Source organism: Syngnathoides biaculeatus, chromosome 16 (genome assembly GCF_019802595.1).
Source record: "Syngnathoides biaculeatus isolate LvHL_M chromosome 16, ASM1980259v1, whole genome shotgun sequence".
Taxonomy (NCBI): domain Eukaryota; kingdom Metazoa; phylum Chordata; class Actinopteri; order Syngnathiformes; family Syngnathidae; genus Syngnathoides; species Syngnathoides biaculeatus.
Window position 1 is genome coordinate 6943773 of NC_084655.1, and position 16047 is coordinate 6959819.

At 41.7% G+C, this 16047-nt stretch overlaps 2 protein-coding genes across 3 annotated transcripts; both read right to left on the reverse strand.

The window, feature by feature from the left end:
• Positions 1-459: 459 nt before the first annotated feature.
• On the reverse strand, positions 460-4658 carry rpl27 (ribosomal protein L27). The gene is made up of 5 exons (XM_061846224.1): positions 4584-4658; positions 4046-4128; positions 808-977; positions 608-718; positions 460-544 (listed from the first exon to the last, which is right to left on the reverse strand). Exons 2-5 carry the CDS (start codon positions 4124-4126, stop codon positions 496-498), a joined length of 411 nt encoding a protein of 136 aa, XP_061702208.1. The 5' UTR covers positions 4127-4128; positions 4584-4658; the 3' UTR covers positions 460-495.
• A 331-nt stretch (positions 4659-4989) lies between these two features.
• On the reverse strand, positions 4990-12950 carry rundc1 (RUN domain containing 1). Of its 2 annotated transcripts, none has more exons than XM_061846222.1 (5): positions 12170-12950; positions 9908-10066; positions 7411-7609; positions 7245-7340; positions 4990-6694 (listed from the first exon to the last, which is right to left on the reverse strand). In XM_061846222.1, exons 1-5 carry the CDS (start codon positions 12560-12562, stop codon positions 5829-5831), a joined length of 1713 nt encoding a protein of 570 aa, XP_061702206.1. In that variant the 5' UTR covers positions 12563-12950; the 3' UTR covers positions 4990-5828. The 2 variants fall into 2 exon arrangements, with proteins under 2 accessions (XP_061702206.1, XP_061702207.1); XM_061846223.1 differs by having other exon boundaries at positions 4990-6691; positions 12170-12949.
• Between the last annotated feature and the right edge of the window lie 3097 nt (positions 12951-16047).

A 16047-nucleotide genomic window follows, 5' to 3' on the forward strand; every position in this document is an offset into this window, starting at 1 on the left:
TGTCAAGCTGTGGTTCACTGCGCTGGATCAGTTTTCATGTGCGCTGAGTGTGTGACAATTGCGCAGTGGCGCACCTTAGAAGCAACCTAGGTCAAGACTAAAATAAGCGACGTTTTTTCAATATCCATGCATTTCTACTCGCAACGAATTTTATGTGCGTGGGTTTTTCATGCTCGACTGCAGATTTGCGAGCGTGATGGCGCTCATACGGGCCTGTCAAATCACAGTGATTTTATAAGAGATTTTCGTTTTGTCTCAACGGAAATAATTTTCAACAATGCTTTGTTTGACTGGCAATAAGGTGACGTAAACAAAAAATCACGATTTTCTGACGTAGGTGCATGATCGCTATACAACTAATCAAGTAAATTTCAAGAGATCAACAATATATTTACCCATATTTATGTAAAAACAAAAACTACAACATACGATTACTGTGCCCGACACAAACCGCATAACACTTTTTTTTGTGTTTATTAGTTAAATCAGGTGAATTTAGAATCTGAGCTTCTGGAAGAACCACTTGTTCTTGCCTGTCTTGTACCTACAAAACATAATGGATATAATTAGTAATCTCAACTCAGAACTTTCTACAATGTAAACTCACCTCTCTTCAAACTTCATCTTGGCCTCACGTCTGGCTTTGCTTTTGAGAGCGGGATCCCTGAAGACATCTTTGTTCACCACCGTTTTGTCCAAAGGGATGTCTACAGAGTATCTACACAATAAAAACACATTTTAGACCTCAGAATTCCTGCCCAAACCACCCAACACCACGGTGAGGAATGGAAGCACACGTAAGCAGACCTTGTGGGCATGAGGTGGTTGTAGTTGTAGACTTTGACGAAGGCCTTGATTTTGGACCTCTTGGCGATCTTCTTTTTGCCCATGGAGGCGGTTACCTTGCGAGGGTAGCGGTCGATGCCAGCCACCAGTGCGTGGCTATAAGGCCGGTCGGCTGTGCCGTCGTCGATATTCTGAAAGACAAAACGCAAACAAAACAGGATTCATGCGAGACCTTTTCATGAAATATAGTTAGATGACGGCAGTTGATGACTCGTTAGGATGACTGGTGTGACGATCCCCCGTGCTGAAAAGTCTCCTTGCGATGAATGCGCATACGTTACTAACGGGGGAACTCTGGGTACGTAGTAGATGCTTACTGGGAAATCTCCCGGTCTCATAGTTCCCCTTCTACATAAAGGGAGCTAACATACGTTATAACCTAACCCTGACCTAACCATAAAACAAAAGTTTACCCAGTGAAGCAAATTGCAATGTTTTTGTTCGACGTGTTTGCTGCTTCGACACTGAGCCCTTCCAGGATGACCGAGCTTCTCACCCCAGCTCTAAGGAAACACTTTCTAATGGTCTCTTAACTTGAAAAACAACACTAAAATATTGCACTTATTAAAAAAAAATCAAAAAACAGTATTAACAATTAAAACGGAAACATTTGTGGGGGGAAATTTCCCTTAAATTGTCATTGTCCTGCTTTTACTGGTGTGTACGCCAGCAGGGGGAAGAAAAATAGGTATACAGTCTCTTCAAAGTATCGAAACAGCAGGGTCAAATCGTTTTGCTTGTGTTGTATATGCAAGACATTTGCAGTCACTCACATTTGACGAGCACATTTGTGCCAGCAGCTATCGCACATGCAAATCTGCACAGTCGAGAACGAAAAATCACGTGTGTAAAATTTGTTACGAGTACAAAAAATAGCTATTGAAAGACAGTGCTTATTTTGTGTTGTCTTGACAATTTATTTCATAAACATTGTTCACAAAACAAGCATGCTCCTAAACAATCAGTATTCACCCGGAAACAGGAAATGCAATTTAACCGTACTGAGCATGTTCGGAAGTGATGTCAAAAGCACACGTTCAGAGCTGCTTCACGTCACGTCACGAATTTACGTCGAAAGTCATCAACATCATGAGCCACGTCAAAGGAAATTCAGTTACATCAGGGGTGCATGCATCGATCGCAAGGCAGTTTTGGTTGATCGCGTGACAGTGTGCCCCCGCCTAGAAGAAGTTAGGCTATCATCCACCTCGTCGCTTGATTCAGGTGTGGCCAATACGTCGAGCGCACGCACATAAAGTTGCGTTCTAGCAAGCCAGCCTCCTATTTACGGCAGCTGTAGCGATGCGCGCGTGCACCCGCACCTCCACCTCGCCGATATGTCGTGAGAGGCTGGCTGCTTTAAAAGTAGATCTTTGGGAGGAAAAAATCCGGGCACCATTGAGTTACATTGAAAACATTTCTCGGATATAACACAGGTAATGTTTCAGTATCTATGATAAGTATTAGATTGTGATTTACTTTGATTTAATCTAAGTTATAACATTAAACTAGTCTGTCCATATATCTAAATACGAACAGTCATTTTCACCCGTGGTACCCCACTAACTTGAAGTTGAAAACTTTTCCCCTTTACATGCTTTAGGAAGATATATCATCTACTGCTAGCTTTCATCAATGGATTGACAATAGGTACCAGCGTAAATGACTCAAGATTATATAAATACATCATGATGAAATAAAATGATTTGATTATATAAATATTTAGTTTTGAAATTGGATGTCTATTGGCCTCTTTAAAAATGTCTGTCTCACTCTGTGCACTGGCAATAAATTATGATTATGGTATTAGGTAACAACTACCTACTCAGTTATAACAACTCAGTAAATTAATTTAAGGTATTGAGATTCCATCCCTAATCACACCCACAATTTTATATCTGCAGGCATGACTGACCACACCTGTACATTATTCAAATGTGAGTGACTGCATTGGGGTTTCAGATCAAAAGATGACTGAGAAATCTTATGAGACTTCACCTCAAGGTGTATCTGTAGCGCTACTGCATGTGACATCACAGTTTACACGGCGCCATATTGCCAGTCAAAACTAGCTGCTCTGCACTGTGGGAGCCGTTGAACCAGAGCAGATTTGTCAAATTCCCCAAGACCTGTTGTGCTGTTGGTTGTCACAATAGAAGAGACAGTTCTTCGGAGAGATCATTCTATGGAATACCAGCTGAAAAGACCGATGGATTTCGGCAATTAAACGGGATGGATGGTGCCCAACGAAATACACACGCCTGTGTAGCAATCATTTCATTTCAGGTAGGAATTATTTTTGTCAATCTCAAATAACCAAGAAATATTTATCATGCCAAGTTGACTCGTTTGAGAACAATGTGTATTTAAGAAAAAATAAAAAATTCAAAAAAAGTCTGTTGCAAAGAGGTTTACGGAGGTTAACGTGTGGCCAATATGCTTTCCTGTACGGATGAGACAACTCCTTGCCCTAAATTTTTTTTGTATGTGTTCACACTTTTATACGCTTTTGAACTTTTCTGTGTAAATCTCGACAACTTACTCACCAAATACGTGTGTTTATCCAGTTGTCCAAGACAAGCTGAAGCGAATTAACAGTCCATGTTCTTATCATCAAAAACATCGACTCTGGCATTAAATATGGGTCCTCTATGCCAAGTGTATCTCATTTTTCTATTTGCCTTCGATTATTATCACCTTCTAAATGTTTAACGGGATCGGACAAAACTCTGGATGTTGTGTTACAAGACATTTTCCTTTTGTCTCAACGAAATTAACTTGCAACAATGCTCTGTTTGACCGGCAATATGGCAATGTCACATGATTTTACGTAGGTCTATGAGTCCTATAGGATTGAGTGTTTCATTTTACCATGCCCCACCACTAAAAAGTACCCAAGACCATAAACAGTACAGAGATTCCCTTCTTACAAGCTCAACTTCATGAGTGTTTCCCACAAGCCTTTTTTGTGTGTGAGACACCACAGAAGATCAGAATTACAGATAATATAAAAAGTATTTGCTCTTGCAAAATAAGTGATAAACACAATTCCCAATTTCAATTTTTACAAGTCTTCCCGTTTATCCCATTAAATGCATCTTCATGATTTAAGTAAACAGGAAGCTCCTTCACAAAATACCACTGCTTAAGTTGTCTTGATGTATGAAGTAGAATTTTCCATCTTTGTATGGATCTTTACCTTAACAATGACAGCTTTGCGGCCAGCGTAACGGCCAGCGAGGACCATCACCACCTTCCCAGGCTTCATAAATTTGCCCATTCCTGCACAACCAAGACGGCCTCATCAACCAGGTATTAACACATTAGTGAAAGAAAAACTCATAGGGAATGCGAAATAGCCACATGCAATAGCGTCAATTAGGCTTAGTTAGCATTAGCTTCTGAGTGGCTAACAAATTGATTTCCATGCCACGTTAACGCCTTGTAAGATACAAAAGGGGGAAAGGTTTATGTACAGTCCAATTAAACCACAGGTAATGTTGAAAAGTGTCAAGTAGGTTCGTAAAGGACCTGGCGACTGCCATGTTGGAATCAACCCCGGACTCGTAACCCAACCATAAACAATCATTTGAACGATTTATCAAACGTATATTCGTGGACATAATCGTCACGTTAAGGGCAATTGAAGGTGTACTTCACGTCCGCTGCGATAAAACATTCAAACAGGTCAAATTGGACGCGATGTTTGAAGATTTTCCCGAAGAATGTTAACTCACTGGTATTGTATCTACGGCCTCCGCTGCTAGGAAAGGAAGTGGAGGAGACTTTTACGAACTTTGACCCATGTGTTATGACATCACATCCGGAAATATTTTTCGTGAACGCAGGCATTTTGTTGACTTTTTTGTGCTTAGACAACAAATTTTTATTCTGCATATTTATAGGAATATTTATATATTTACGTGCGTACTTTTGCAAACTTTGTGACATCCCTTCCGCAATCACATTCCGTCTACACTATACTGTACAGTATTTTCGCTGTAGGAATTCGTTAATTGTTGTTAATTATAATTGCAATTATATATGTGCAAAATTATAACTCATTATTGGAAGGCAGATTTTGCTTTTCATGTAATGTATTTAGTGTAATACCTGCAGAAAAGAAGAAAACCCACCAGAAGCTCAGTAGTTTTATCACATTTAATGTTTATAACTGTTCTCTGCATGAAACATGACGGGAAGGAGTTAAAACAAACGTAATATACATAATATATTATTGTTCAGGATAAAGAGGGGGAAAAACAAATAGCTACATATGTAGAATTCATCCTGACAGCCACTTTACAAGTGTGCCGACACAGTCCAATGAATAAATTCTTCTGTATATAAATAATATAGTAGGACAAAAACGACATGTGGTATTACTAGCCTGATCTGTTGCTGGTACAATTGTCAGCACTTTTAACCATACTCCACGTTTAGAGAGCACTTTAATAGCAACTATGGCGTTTACATTCAGGGAGAAGATACTTGCAAGTTGCCACAACCAATATTTCCTTACAAGCATTGTGCTATTTATAATTTAACTACACTCAACCAATTATTTAAAATCAAGCTAATATTTTGTTTACAATAAATCAATGAACCAATTACATAAACTGCACTGTTGTATATTTTGTGAAATTCATATCTCATTCTCTTTAATTGTATTTATAGTTATTTGATGAAGGAAACAAAACTGTTAAATGTGTACGTGTGCTTTCGTTTTATTTACAATCACACAAATAACTAGTTACGTTATGAGACACATTCATTTTAAAAAATGTTTAGAATAAATACATTTTAACTAACCCTTTTTAGAAAAAAAAAATTGAAATGCGACAATGACAATCAAGAAAATAAAATAAATGGTTGCAAAAATATTACAGGATTCTTGCTAAATGGCTGCTTCTGGACTGTGCTCCAAAATATTTTGTCCACACCTTGACTCATTCCCCTCGTTGCGTCTCAGTTTGGTGTTCTCAGAAAGCGTCTTTGATGTTCTTGAGCTGCCGCACAGCCAGGTCGACGGGTAACTCGAACTTGAGGTGGCTGATGCGTCCGAGAATCCGCAGGGCGCCCTCGAAGCCGGTCTGTGCCATGTAGCTCCACGCCAGGTAGTGTGGGTGTACCACCGTGCCTGCCTTGCACAGCAGGTTGAGCCAGGAGACCAGCCGCTGCTCGTTGAGCGCCATGCACACCAGTGCCTTGAACTCGGTGTCAGGGCCTCGCTTGTAGCGCCCGTGCTCCTTCAAAACTGTGTGGATGGCCCACAGCAGGGACTGTTTGGGGGTGATGGTAACAGGGCCGCCCGCTACTGGCAGGCTAAAGGACTGTGAGAGCTGACGGGCAGGCGACTCTGCGAAGGCCTTGCCATTTTTGGAGTGGTAGTACTTGACGAAAAGCTCCCAGGGGTGCATGGTTTGGGTTGTCGTGGTCCCGTGGGGCAGCAAGCAGGATATTGGCGCCAGAACCAAGCTCACGGTCTGGGATGGTGACACCAGACCGTGCGCCAACAAGTCCTTGAGAACCAGGGCCAGCTCTTTGCGTACGCACGTAGTAAGATCATCACGCAGTCCCACAGCTGAGTTCCCGGTGTAGTTGACCACGTGCTCCTGGCTTGGTTGGCGGCCTGAGCCTAGCACACGAACCTTGTCTACGACCACCTCCAGACGGCGTAATAAAGGACCGTAGTCACGCTGTGCCGACTCTTGGGGCCACACGCCTGATGGCACCTGGCCGGCCGAGCAGCCGAATTGGCTGGCGGCGAATATCTGAAGCACGGCCAGCGCCTTCTGGATCAGCTGTAGCCCTGTCTCACGCATCCTCTGCGCCTGCTCCGGGTCTACTGAGGAAATACAACGGCAATGAGCCAATCATAATCCATCGTTTGTGTCTGGAAGCATCCATTTTGAAGGTAACGTGCATGTTTTTGGAATGGTGAAGGAAATCAGAGTATCTGGAATCGAGGAACTAAGCTAGAATGGTCTGCAGTTTATGGACAGATACATGTGTATTCAATAACTATTTTGCCAAACATTCTCTTTCTCAGCATACCCTGTTGGTTCACGAGTTGTTTATTGCTATTGTGCTTTAATGACATCAAATTGCATGACCGAGTGTGCTGTTGATTTATTTATATTGAAGCCCTTTATATTGAAGCTATGGACTTATTTTTAATGTATAGATCATTTCTAATCTAATCTAATTATTTCTCTTGTGCAAGGTGGTAATTATCAAGTGTAACACACAAGGTGCAATCGGAATAAATATATAAAAAAAAGATTGACCATGCATGGACTTTTTTGACTGTGGGTTATTTGTTGTCTCTCTTATTTCTACCGTGGATGCTCACAAGCATCCATTTGCAGAAGAAAGTTTTCTCAAAGGCGATTCACCTGTCCTCTTCCCTCTGGGGGTTCTGGCCTTGGCAGAAGCAGCTAGGGGCTGCTGACTGTGCGTTCCGTCACACAATAGAGGGTTGCCCACCTCATCTGGCAGGAGAACAACACATTTAGAGCATAAATGTGACAAAATGTTCCAAGATGCAAGTCCATTGCATACCCTGGATGAAGTTGATGAACATCTCCAGGTCTCTAATCTGCGTCTTGAGCTGCTCCACCAGCTGCTCCTTGACCCGTGCTGGGTTAACGATCTGCGCAATGGCGACGTCCACTCGCCGTCGGAGCTCCTCAGGCGACAGGTTGCCGATGTCCTCGTTCAGGTTTACGTCCAACTTCTTGATGAGTTCGTCGATAATCACCTGAGGAACGCAGCTAGGTTAAAAAAAGAAAGTAGCGTAGAGCCGTGCCTGAGATGCAAGTTTAATTTGTTCCGTGACCACCATCGTACATCAAAACATTTGTATTGCAAATCCTTTTTACCCTCTGACATGAATGGAAATGCAATTCATCTGTTTCAGCCTCTCAAAAAATATAACAAGAAAAAAAAATAACTAAAAATTGGGAAAATAGCATCAGTGAAACACTGGATAGCGGTAGCATATCTGCACATCTGGCTCACAAGTCGGAGGAGTTCAAATCCGGCTTTGCCCGTGTGGAGATTGCATGCTCTCACCATCCCTGCATGTTTTTTCTCCAGGGACTCCACTTTTCTCCCACACTCCAAAATCATACATGGTAGATAAATTGAGAACTTCAAATTCCCATAGATGTGAATGTGACTGCAAATGCTTGTTTGTTTATACAGTATGTGCCCTGGGATTGACTGGCAACCAATTGAGGGTGTACCCTCCGCTTCTCACCCAAAGATAGCGGAGATAAGCTCCACGGCGGCCGTGACCCTAGTGAAGATAAGGGGCTTGGAAAATGGCACTTATCACATTGTTTGTTATAAAAACATAGCAATCCAATTGTGCATCATTATTTAACCCTAGAGAACCCATGGGGTCACATATGACCCAGTGTAATCAAGGGCCCACTGTAGAAACACAATGCACCACAGTTACTCTTTTTACCCTTGAACCCCCACGTCTCACATGCATGTGCATTAAATGAATTGTTTTTTTGGTAGATAAGGCCCACTGGGTCATATGTGACCCATTATCTAAACCGGAAGTCCATCGATTCACCGCTTACCCTCACGAGGGTCGCGGGGAGTGCTGGAGCCTATCCCAACTCTCAACGGGCAGGAGGCGGGGTACACCCTGAACTGGTTGACAGTCAATCGCAGGGCACATTGAGACAAACAGCCGTACTGACAATCACACCGAGGGGCAATTTAGAATGTCCAATTAATGTTGCATGTTTTTGGAATGTGGGAGGAAACCGGAGTGCCCGGAGAAAACCCACGCAGGCACGTGGAGAACATGCAAACTGGGATTTGAACCCGGGACCTCAGAACTGTGAGGCCACCGCTTTTACCAGCTGGACCACCGTGCCACCCAAACCGCAAGTAATTTAGTAAATTTTTCCAAATGTGATGTTTTTCTGTTCCTTTGATGCTTATTGATTAATTTAGTTAGTCCGTAAAATTTTAAAAGAGGATTGAGATGTCTTGGGTTCTTTGGGGGTTAATCATGGTTGTCCCGCTCTTTCTGACGTGTGACTTTGCCACCTGGGGAGAGTACAATCTAAACTTACAAAAATACAGAGACAGAGTCACAGCTTTTCAATGAGCTGCAGGATTAGTCATCTTCATACAGGTTAAAGAATAAATACCTGTCAGTAATATTATATTCCCTGTCTAAATCTGGTGCTCCAACACCAATTTTCAAATTTTCTGTGGGTCAGGCTCCCAGCATGCTTTGCGGCACTACGGAGGTCCTTCGTGCCGCAGAGTATGCTGGGAGCATCACAAATGATCTTGGAGGATATAAATACTGTTAAAAGTGCATGTTTTGACAATTATTTTGTGAGTCATTCTTTTATCCGTTTTATTATTTACGAGACATGCTATTCTGTTTGCTATGGTGTGATAATTTTAGTTTCAATGTGACACTGTGAGGGTGTACGTCATCAGTAATTACCTAACTACACAGGCAGTTTGTGGGGCCATGTAACCTTCTTCTGCTTACAGATGTGAAATGCAGTTATTCCTCACTGCCTCGTGAGCGCCATTATATGGTGTCTTACATAGATGCCAAAACACATCCTGGCGTGCATGCAGACTGTATACTGTATGCATAATTCACAGATTTTCGTTATTCATGAGGGTGTAAGGAAGGCAACCTCACGAATTACAGGGTAACACTGTACTTCAGAGTTTCAATATTTCTTGCACTCAAAACTATTTTAACTGTACTTTTATTTTCAAATGTTTTTATTTCTTTGTATTTGAATGCTTTTAACTATGTAAAGCACATTGAGTTATCATGTGTATGAAATGTAGTATACAAATGAATTTGCTTTGCTTTAACTGTGCATAAACACAGGCGCAGTGATTCATAATGGCGGTGGCCAAAAACACCGGAAGTCAATGCTGCTTTGCAGGACTGCAGATTTTATGTTTCAGGATCTTCTTTTTTTTCCCAAAACCAATTTGTGAGTCAGTTCAAATCACCACTGAGTAATTAAATTCAGCCACTCGGCAGCATTCCTACCTTCTGCCGCTCCATGACAACAGACTGCGGCAGCGAGTCGTAGCTGCCCTCCTGGTAGGCGAAGTGCTCCAGATCATCCAGTTGTGTCTTGAGCTGGAAGATGAGATCTTTCTGCTTCTCCCGCTGAGCCTCCAAACGCTCCCGCTTCTCCCGCTCGCTCTGAACGCAAATGATGTTAGAATTTTCAAAGATCTAACATGAAATAAGTGTCCAATCTGCAACTCATGTCCATCCCTGTATACACTAACTGATCAGAACAACAATAGATAGAATAATAAATATAACCTGTTTAATCAATCACTACTTGTTACAAACCTCATATTCATAGTAAAATATTTTGGATACATAACTTATTTATGTATGTATTTCAAGAGATTTTTTTGTCTTGAAATGTTTGATTAATCTATTATTAGTTATGTTTTTTGTTTAAACTTTACAATTCCCAAGAGGAAGGAAACATTCAAGTTAAAATGCACTTTAAAAAATGGGATGTTTCATATAGCATCCAAAATAGATATCTAAAAACTGTCAAATTATCTTATCTTATTTACGTATTTGGACTTCTAAGTGGGCGACACGGTGACGCAGCTGGAAAGTGTTGGCCTCACAGTTCTGAGGACCTGGCTTCAATCCCAGCCCTCCCTGTGTGGAGTTTGCATGTTTTCCCCGTGCCTGTGTGGGTTTTCTCTGGGAACCCCGGTTTCCCCCCACATCCCAAAAACATTTAACATAAATTGGACACTCCAAATTGCCCCTAGGTGTGATTGTGAGTGCTGCTGTTCATCTCTATGTGCTCTGCAATTGGTTGGGAACAAATTCAGGGTGTACCCTGCTTCCTACCCCAAGATAGCTAGGATACTCTCCAGCACTCCTGCGACTCTTGTGAGGATAAGCGGCTCAGAAAATGGATGGATGGACTTCTACGTGAATCGATATTGGAACATTTAAATCTGTATCCAATCAAATCAAAATGCAACAATAAAGAATCAATATTGAATCGGATCGCAACCTAAAGAATCAAAATCGAATAAAATTGTGAGGTTCTTAAGAATACTCAGCCCTTGTTTTGAATTACAAATATGGTATTGAATTAATAAAATGTATAAGTCAAAGCACCATTGGATGAAATATTATTTCTGTCTTTAGAAAGACATTTCAAGAGAAGACAATTGCATTGGATAATAATGATACGGTTGGTCACCATGGGGTCAAATTATTAAAAACAGCTCTTAGTATGACGCAGGGCAGTTATTAAAAATGCAATAATAAACTTTGTTAAACATCAAAACTCTAACAAGCAAAATTAAGCATTATTATCTTTGTAAAAACTTTTAAAAAAAACAGTTATACAGTCTTGTATATGCATATGTATTTAATGCTGATTGATGTGTTTGAACATTCAAAAAAAAAAAAAAGAATAATTCAAGTTCAAATGTAGACAAACGTGTTGTCTTACTCACCAGGTCCTCCTGCAGGGGAAGCATGTATGAAGGTGACAAATTAAGACATGAAGAACAAGAACTAGAACTGTAAACACTGACTGAGTACACATCAGCTTTCATCAAATAAGGTAACTATTGGCTGCGGCGTTTTTTTTTTAAAAACATATATTCATGCTGCCTGTAAGTTGCCAAAACACTCCCGATTTCCAACGTGTTCGCATATCTCTCTCTCATAATCAACGAGACAAACGTGCGCTCCTTTATTAGTTTCTTCGACTCAAAAGATGTCCTGATCTCATATCCAAAGCGATGTGACCCGGCCCGCCACTTGAGCATCTGATAATCATTAAAAATGGGAATTTCATTGACAAGCTTGGCGAGACCCTCTTCCACACTTACCTGTTGAAAACGTGTTCGAGAAGTTTATTTGTTGGTGGTAAACGTTTGAATTCCAGGTGACGAATAAAAACAATTATGCCAGTAAATTAATTAAGTGATTGGATTGTTGGAATGGCTTCCAAACACTTTCCAATCCCTTTGCTTGTTACTACGTCATACCTTGGCTGCTAACAGCCACCAGGGGGGGCATAGTTGCCTGGCATCTGAGGTTAGATGGCTGATGAAAATAAATTGTCGTCGTTTTCCCAACTTTTTTCCAATTCGACGTCGCAGTTATTGGATAAAGTTTTGGCCACATCAAGAATAAAGTGGAATGAGTTGTACTTCGATATTATTGTAAGGCAAACCGATACGTGGGAAAGTAAACACAACCAACTAAGACTCTCGTGACTACTGTATTAGACTTTAATACTCTGCTTACCGTGTTGTGGAGGTGTTGGGCGCCCCGGGGCCCGCAACCCAACACATGCGGGCAGCCCCGGAAGGCGAACTCCTCCAACTCGGTCAGCATCTTCTCCTTCTCGTCGCTCTGCGCGTGGACTATCTGCTTGAGTCGAAACTGCACCTGGGCAAAGTGCGACGTGAGGGCCAGCAGGGAAGAATTGAGCAGCTCCTGCTCCTCCTCCAGCTTCCTCAGCCGCCCGGCCGTTTCCTCGTGGACATTGTCTCCGCCGACCAAGCCTTTCCGCCTCGAGTGGCCGTCGCTCGCGCGCTCCTCTTCGGGGCTAGCCACGGCGCCAACCGGCGCCCAGCGCTCGCCGGCGCCAGCCAACGCGGCCTCGCTGTCCGAGGCCGACAGCTCCTCCGTGGACATAGTCACCCCTAATAACAACTGTCACTCGGTTTAACAGTTTTAATTGGCTAACTGGCGGTTGGGAAACAGATCTGATCGCCGTTATGGAAACAGGTGTATCGCCATCTTGATGCAGAATGAAACATACGTCACAGCGGTGTTTTTATGAATGCCACTTGTGTTCTAGGCAGAACTTGCTCTCCTGCAACATGATTGGATCTTGAAATACAGGAAGAGCAGGCTTTGGCGAAGTAACGACACGACGTTCAATTATGTAACACTTTTGTACAAAATAAAAACAATCACTAGTTGGAGTTAGGTTTAGGAAGTGCTCCTGAGATACAGTGCATATGAACGTCACCACATTGAGGCCACATATTTTCCGATGTGGAAGCATTAGGGCGTGTCCTCATGTGGATACAACAGCCAATCAAAACGCACAGGTGCCTGTCTTGCAGCCAGTAATTTTTATGCAGGGCGCTTCCTGCCGAGAACAAGAGTGAATTCCTAACAACGCGTCAGCCAATCACAGGATATCCGGAAATGATATCCGTAGCATTAACAGCATTAAATCGAATAAATAGATAATATATTGGGAGTGACGCACACTATCAAGCGTACAACCATAGCAAAACGTTTAGCTCATCCCTATTAAATGGCAGAAATGTGTAACCACTGCAGGATAGTCAAACTCATTTCTGTCACACGACACATTGTAACTCGGATTTACCCCAGACGAAACTCCTGGTTCAGTATCCACTGATTCCAATTTTATTTCTATTTTTCCCCCATTTCATTATTTTTTTTTGTCAAATAGAATATATTTCTCTCTTTTTTTCTCTGCTTTTCTTATTGATTATCCTGTTTTTCTGAGGAACCAATTTTGATAATGATTTTTTTAGGATCATTCCCACATATTCAATAGTTTTTTGTTGTAATTTTTTTCTCCTTTTGTTTGTATGTTTTTCTCTCTCTTTCTCTCAGTGTGCTTCTAGTGGGTGTCAATACTACACAGATTTTTGTTATTCTTGGCCTCGCCTGATCTCCCATGAAGAACGGAACCACTACAAATTCGTTATTAACTCATATAATACCACGCACAAGAAATTGACTACTTTTGAAAAAAGAAGCCTCCGAAAATAAGATTTCAAAATGGGAATTGGTAAGAAAAAAATATCTCCAAATTTCTATGTAATTAAAAGTGGAGACAATTTGCAATTTTTAGATTTTCACAAGCAACATAAATTTCCATCCATCCATCTATTTTCTGTGCCGCTTATCCTCACGAGGGTCGTGGGGAGTGCTGGAGCCTATCCCAGCTGTCAACAGACAGGTAACGGAGTACACCCTGAACTGGTTGCCAGCCAATCCCAGGGCACATAGAGACCAACAGCTGCACTCACAATCACACCTATTGAGAGTGTACAATTAATGTTGCATGTTTTTGGGATGTGGGAGGAAACCAGAGTGCCCGGAGAAAACCCACGCAGGCACGGAGAGAACATGCACACAGGTGGGGCCAGGATTTGTAACCCAGTCCTCATATGTGCTAACCAGTCCTCCACTGTACCCGTCCTAAATAGTTTTGATTTATTACCGAACAAACAATAAAAGCAAAGCAACACGTAACATTGTGTTTTGATGGCCATTTGTTGGTTGTTAGCCGGATGATTAGGCCACTAAAGCAGACACATTTGCATTGGGCAGTCAAAAATTAGCAGCACCCAATCCCACCTCTGTGTATGATTATTTCAATCTGCCAAGGCTCAACAACTATATTAATTAAGATGCAATGAATTATACCTAAAAGGGTAGAGCAACTAATTAAAATAGTCACTTTATACGTAAGAGTGCAAACACGTCTAGAGAGACAAAGACAGAGGTTCATCTTCTGATAAAGACCAGTAAAGACTTCAGTTGTTCCTCCGCAATGTGCTTCACGGAGACTTGATTTTGTCCAACTGTACCCGCCAGAGCCGTTCTGCTCCCTGGCTATGAACTTCACATAGCGGAGCGCATCTGCATGGTTCTCGGGGAAAACAAAAGGTCGTTGGATATGCTGCTATATCAATGAAAAACATTGCACAGATATCACACAACTCAGCAGACACTGCAGCAAGCTTTTAGAGTCGCTGTTCTTGAACTATAAACTGTTCTATTCTCCGTATGAGTTTGCCTCCTTTATTCCCGGAGGCGTGTACATTCCGCCACAAGATAACATGAACATGCATGCTAATGCTAATGCTCGGCGAAAAAGTAAATGAAATTGAGAAAAAACTCCCAGACTCACCCCTCATTAGTCTCCGAGACTTTAACAAAGCTAAACTCAACCACGAACTCCCAAATACAAGTAGCACATCGACTGTCCTATGAGGGAAAATAACATTTAGGACCACTGATACACTACAGGAAATAACGCATACTGTGCCATTCCCCACAATGCCATAGGCTCTTCTGATTACTGCTTAATCTACTTAATACCTACATACAGGTGAGTACTTACAGTGAAGAAAATAAATATTTGAACACCCTGCTATATTGTAAGTTCTCAGAAATCATGGAGGGGGTCTGAAATTTTCATTGTAGGTGCATGTCCAGTGTGAGAGATAATCTAAAAAGAAAAATCCAGAAATCACAATGTATGACTTTTTTAACAATTTATTTGTGTCATACAGCTGCAATATGTATTTGAACACCTGTCTATCAGCTAGAATTGTGACCCTCAAAGACCTGTTAGTCCGCCTTTAAAAGTTCACCTTCACTTCATGTATTATCCTGAATCAGATGCACCTCAGTGAGGTTGTTAGCTGCATAAAGACACCTATCCACCCCATACAATCAGTAAGACTCAAACTTGTAACATTGCCAAGAGCAAAGTGCTGTCCAAAGACACCAGAGACAAAATTATACAACTCCACATGGCTGGAAAAGGCGATGGAGAAATTGCCAGGCAGTTTGGTGAAAAAAGGTCCTCTGTTGGACCAATCATTAGAAAATGGAAGAAGCGAAACATGACTGTCAATCTCAATCGGAGTGGAGCCCCATGCAAGATATCACCTTGTGGGGTCTCAATGATCCTTAGAAAGGTGAGGAATCAGCCCAGGACTATATGACAGGACTTGGTCAATGACCTGAAAAGAGCTGGGACCACCGTTTTCAAGGTGACTGTTGGTAATACACTAAGACGTCATGGTTTGAAATCATGCATAGCATGGAAGGTTCCCTTGGTTAATCCAGCACATGCCAAGGCCCATCTTACTACTTATCATTATTATTACTTATTACTCTCTAACCTACATATCGTATACAATGAGGATAGTGAGTACCAATAAGAAGTTGGGCGAGTGGAAATGGCAACTTAAACTTGCTTATCGGCCTTTTACTCCTTAACTTAGCTTGTTAACAACGAGAGGCGTTTGTGATCAATTCGTTTGTGATCAATTCGTTTGTGATCAATTCGTGGATGTTAAAGAAACATCGAACGTGAGTAACTTCATAACTTATAC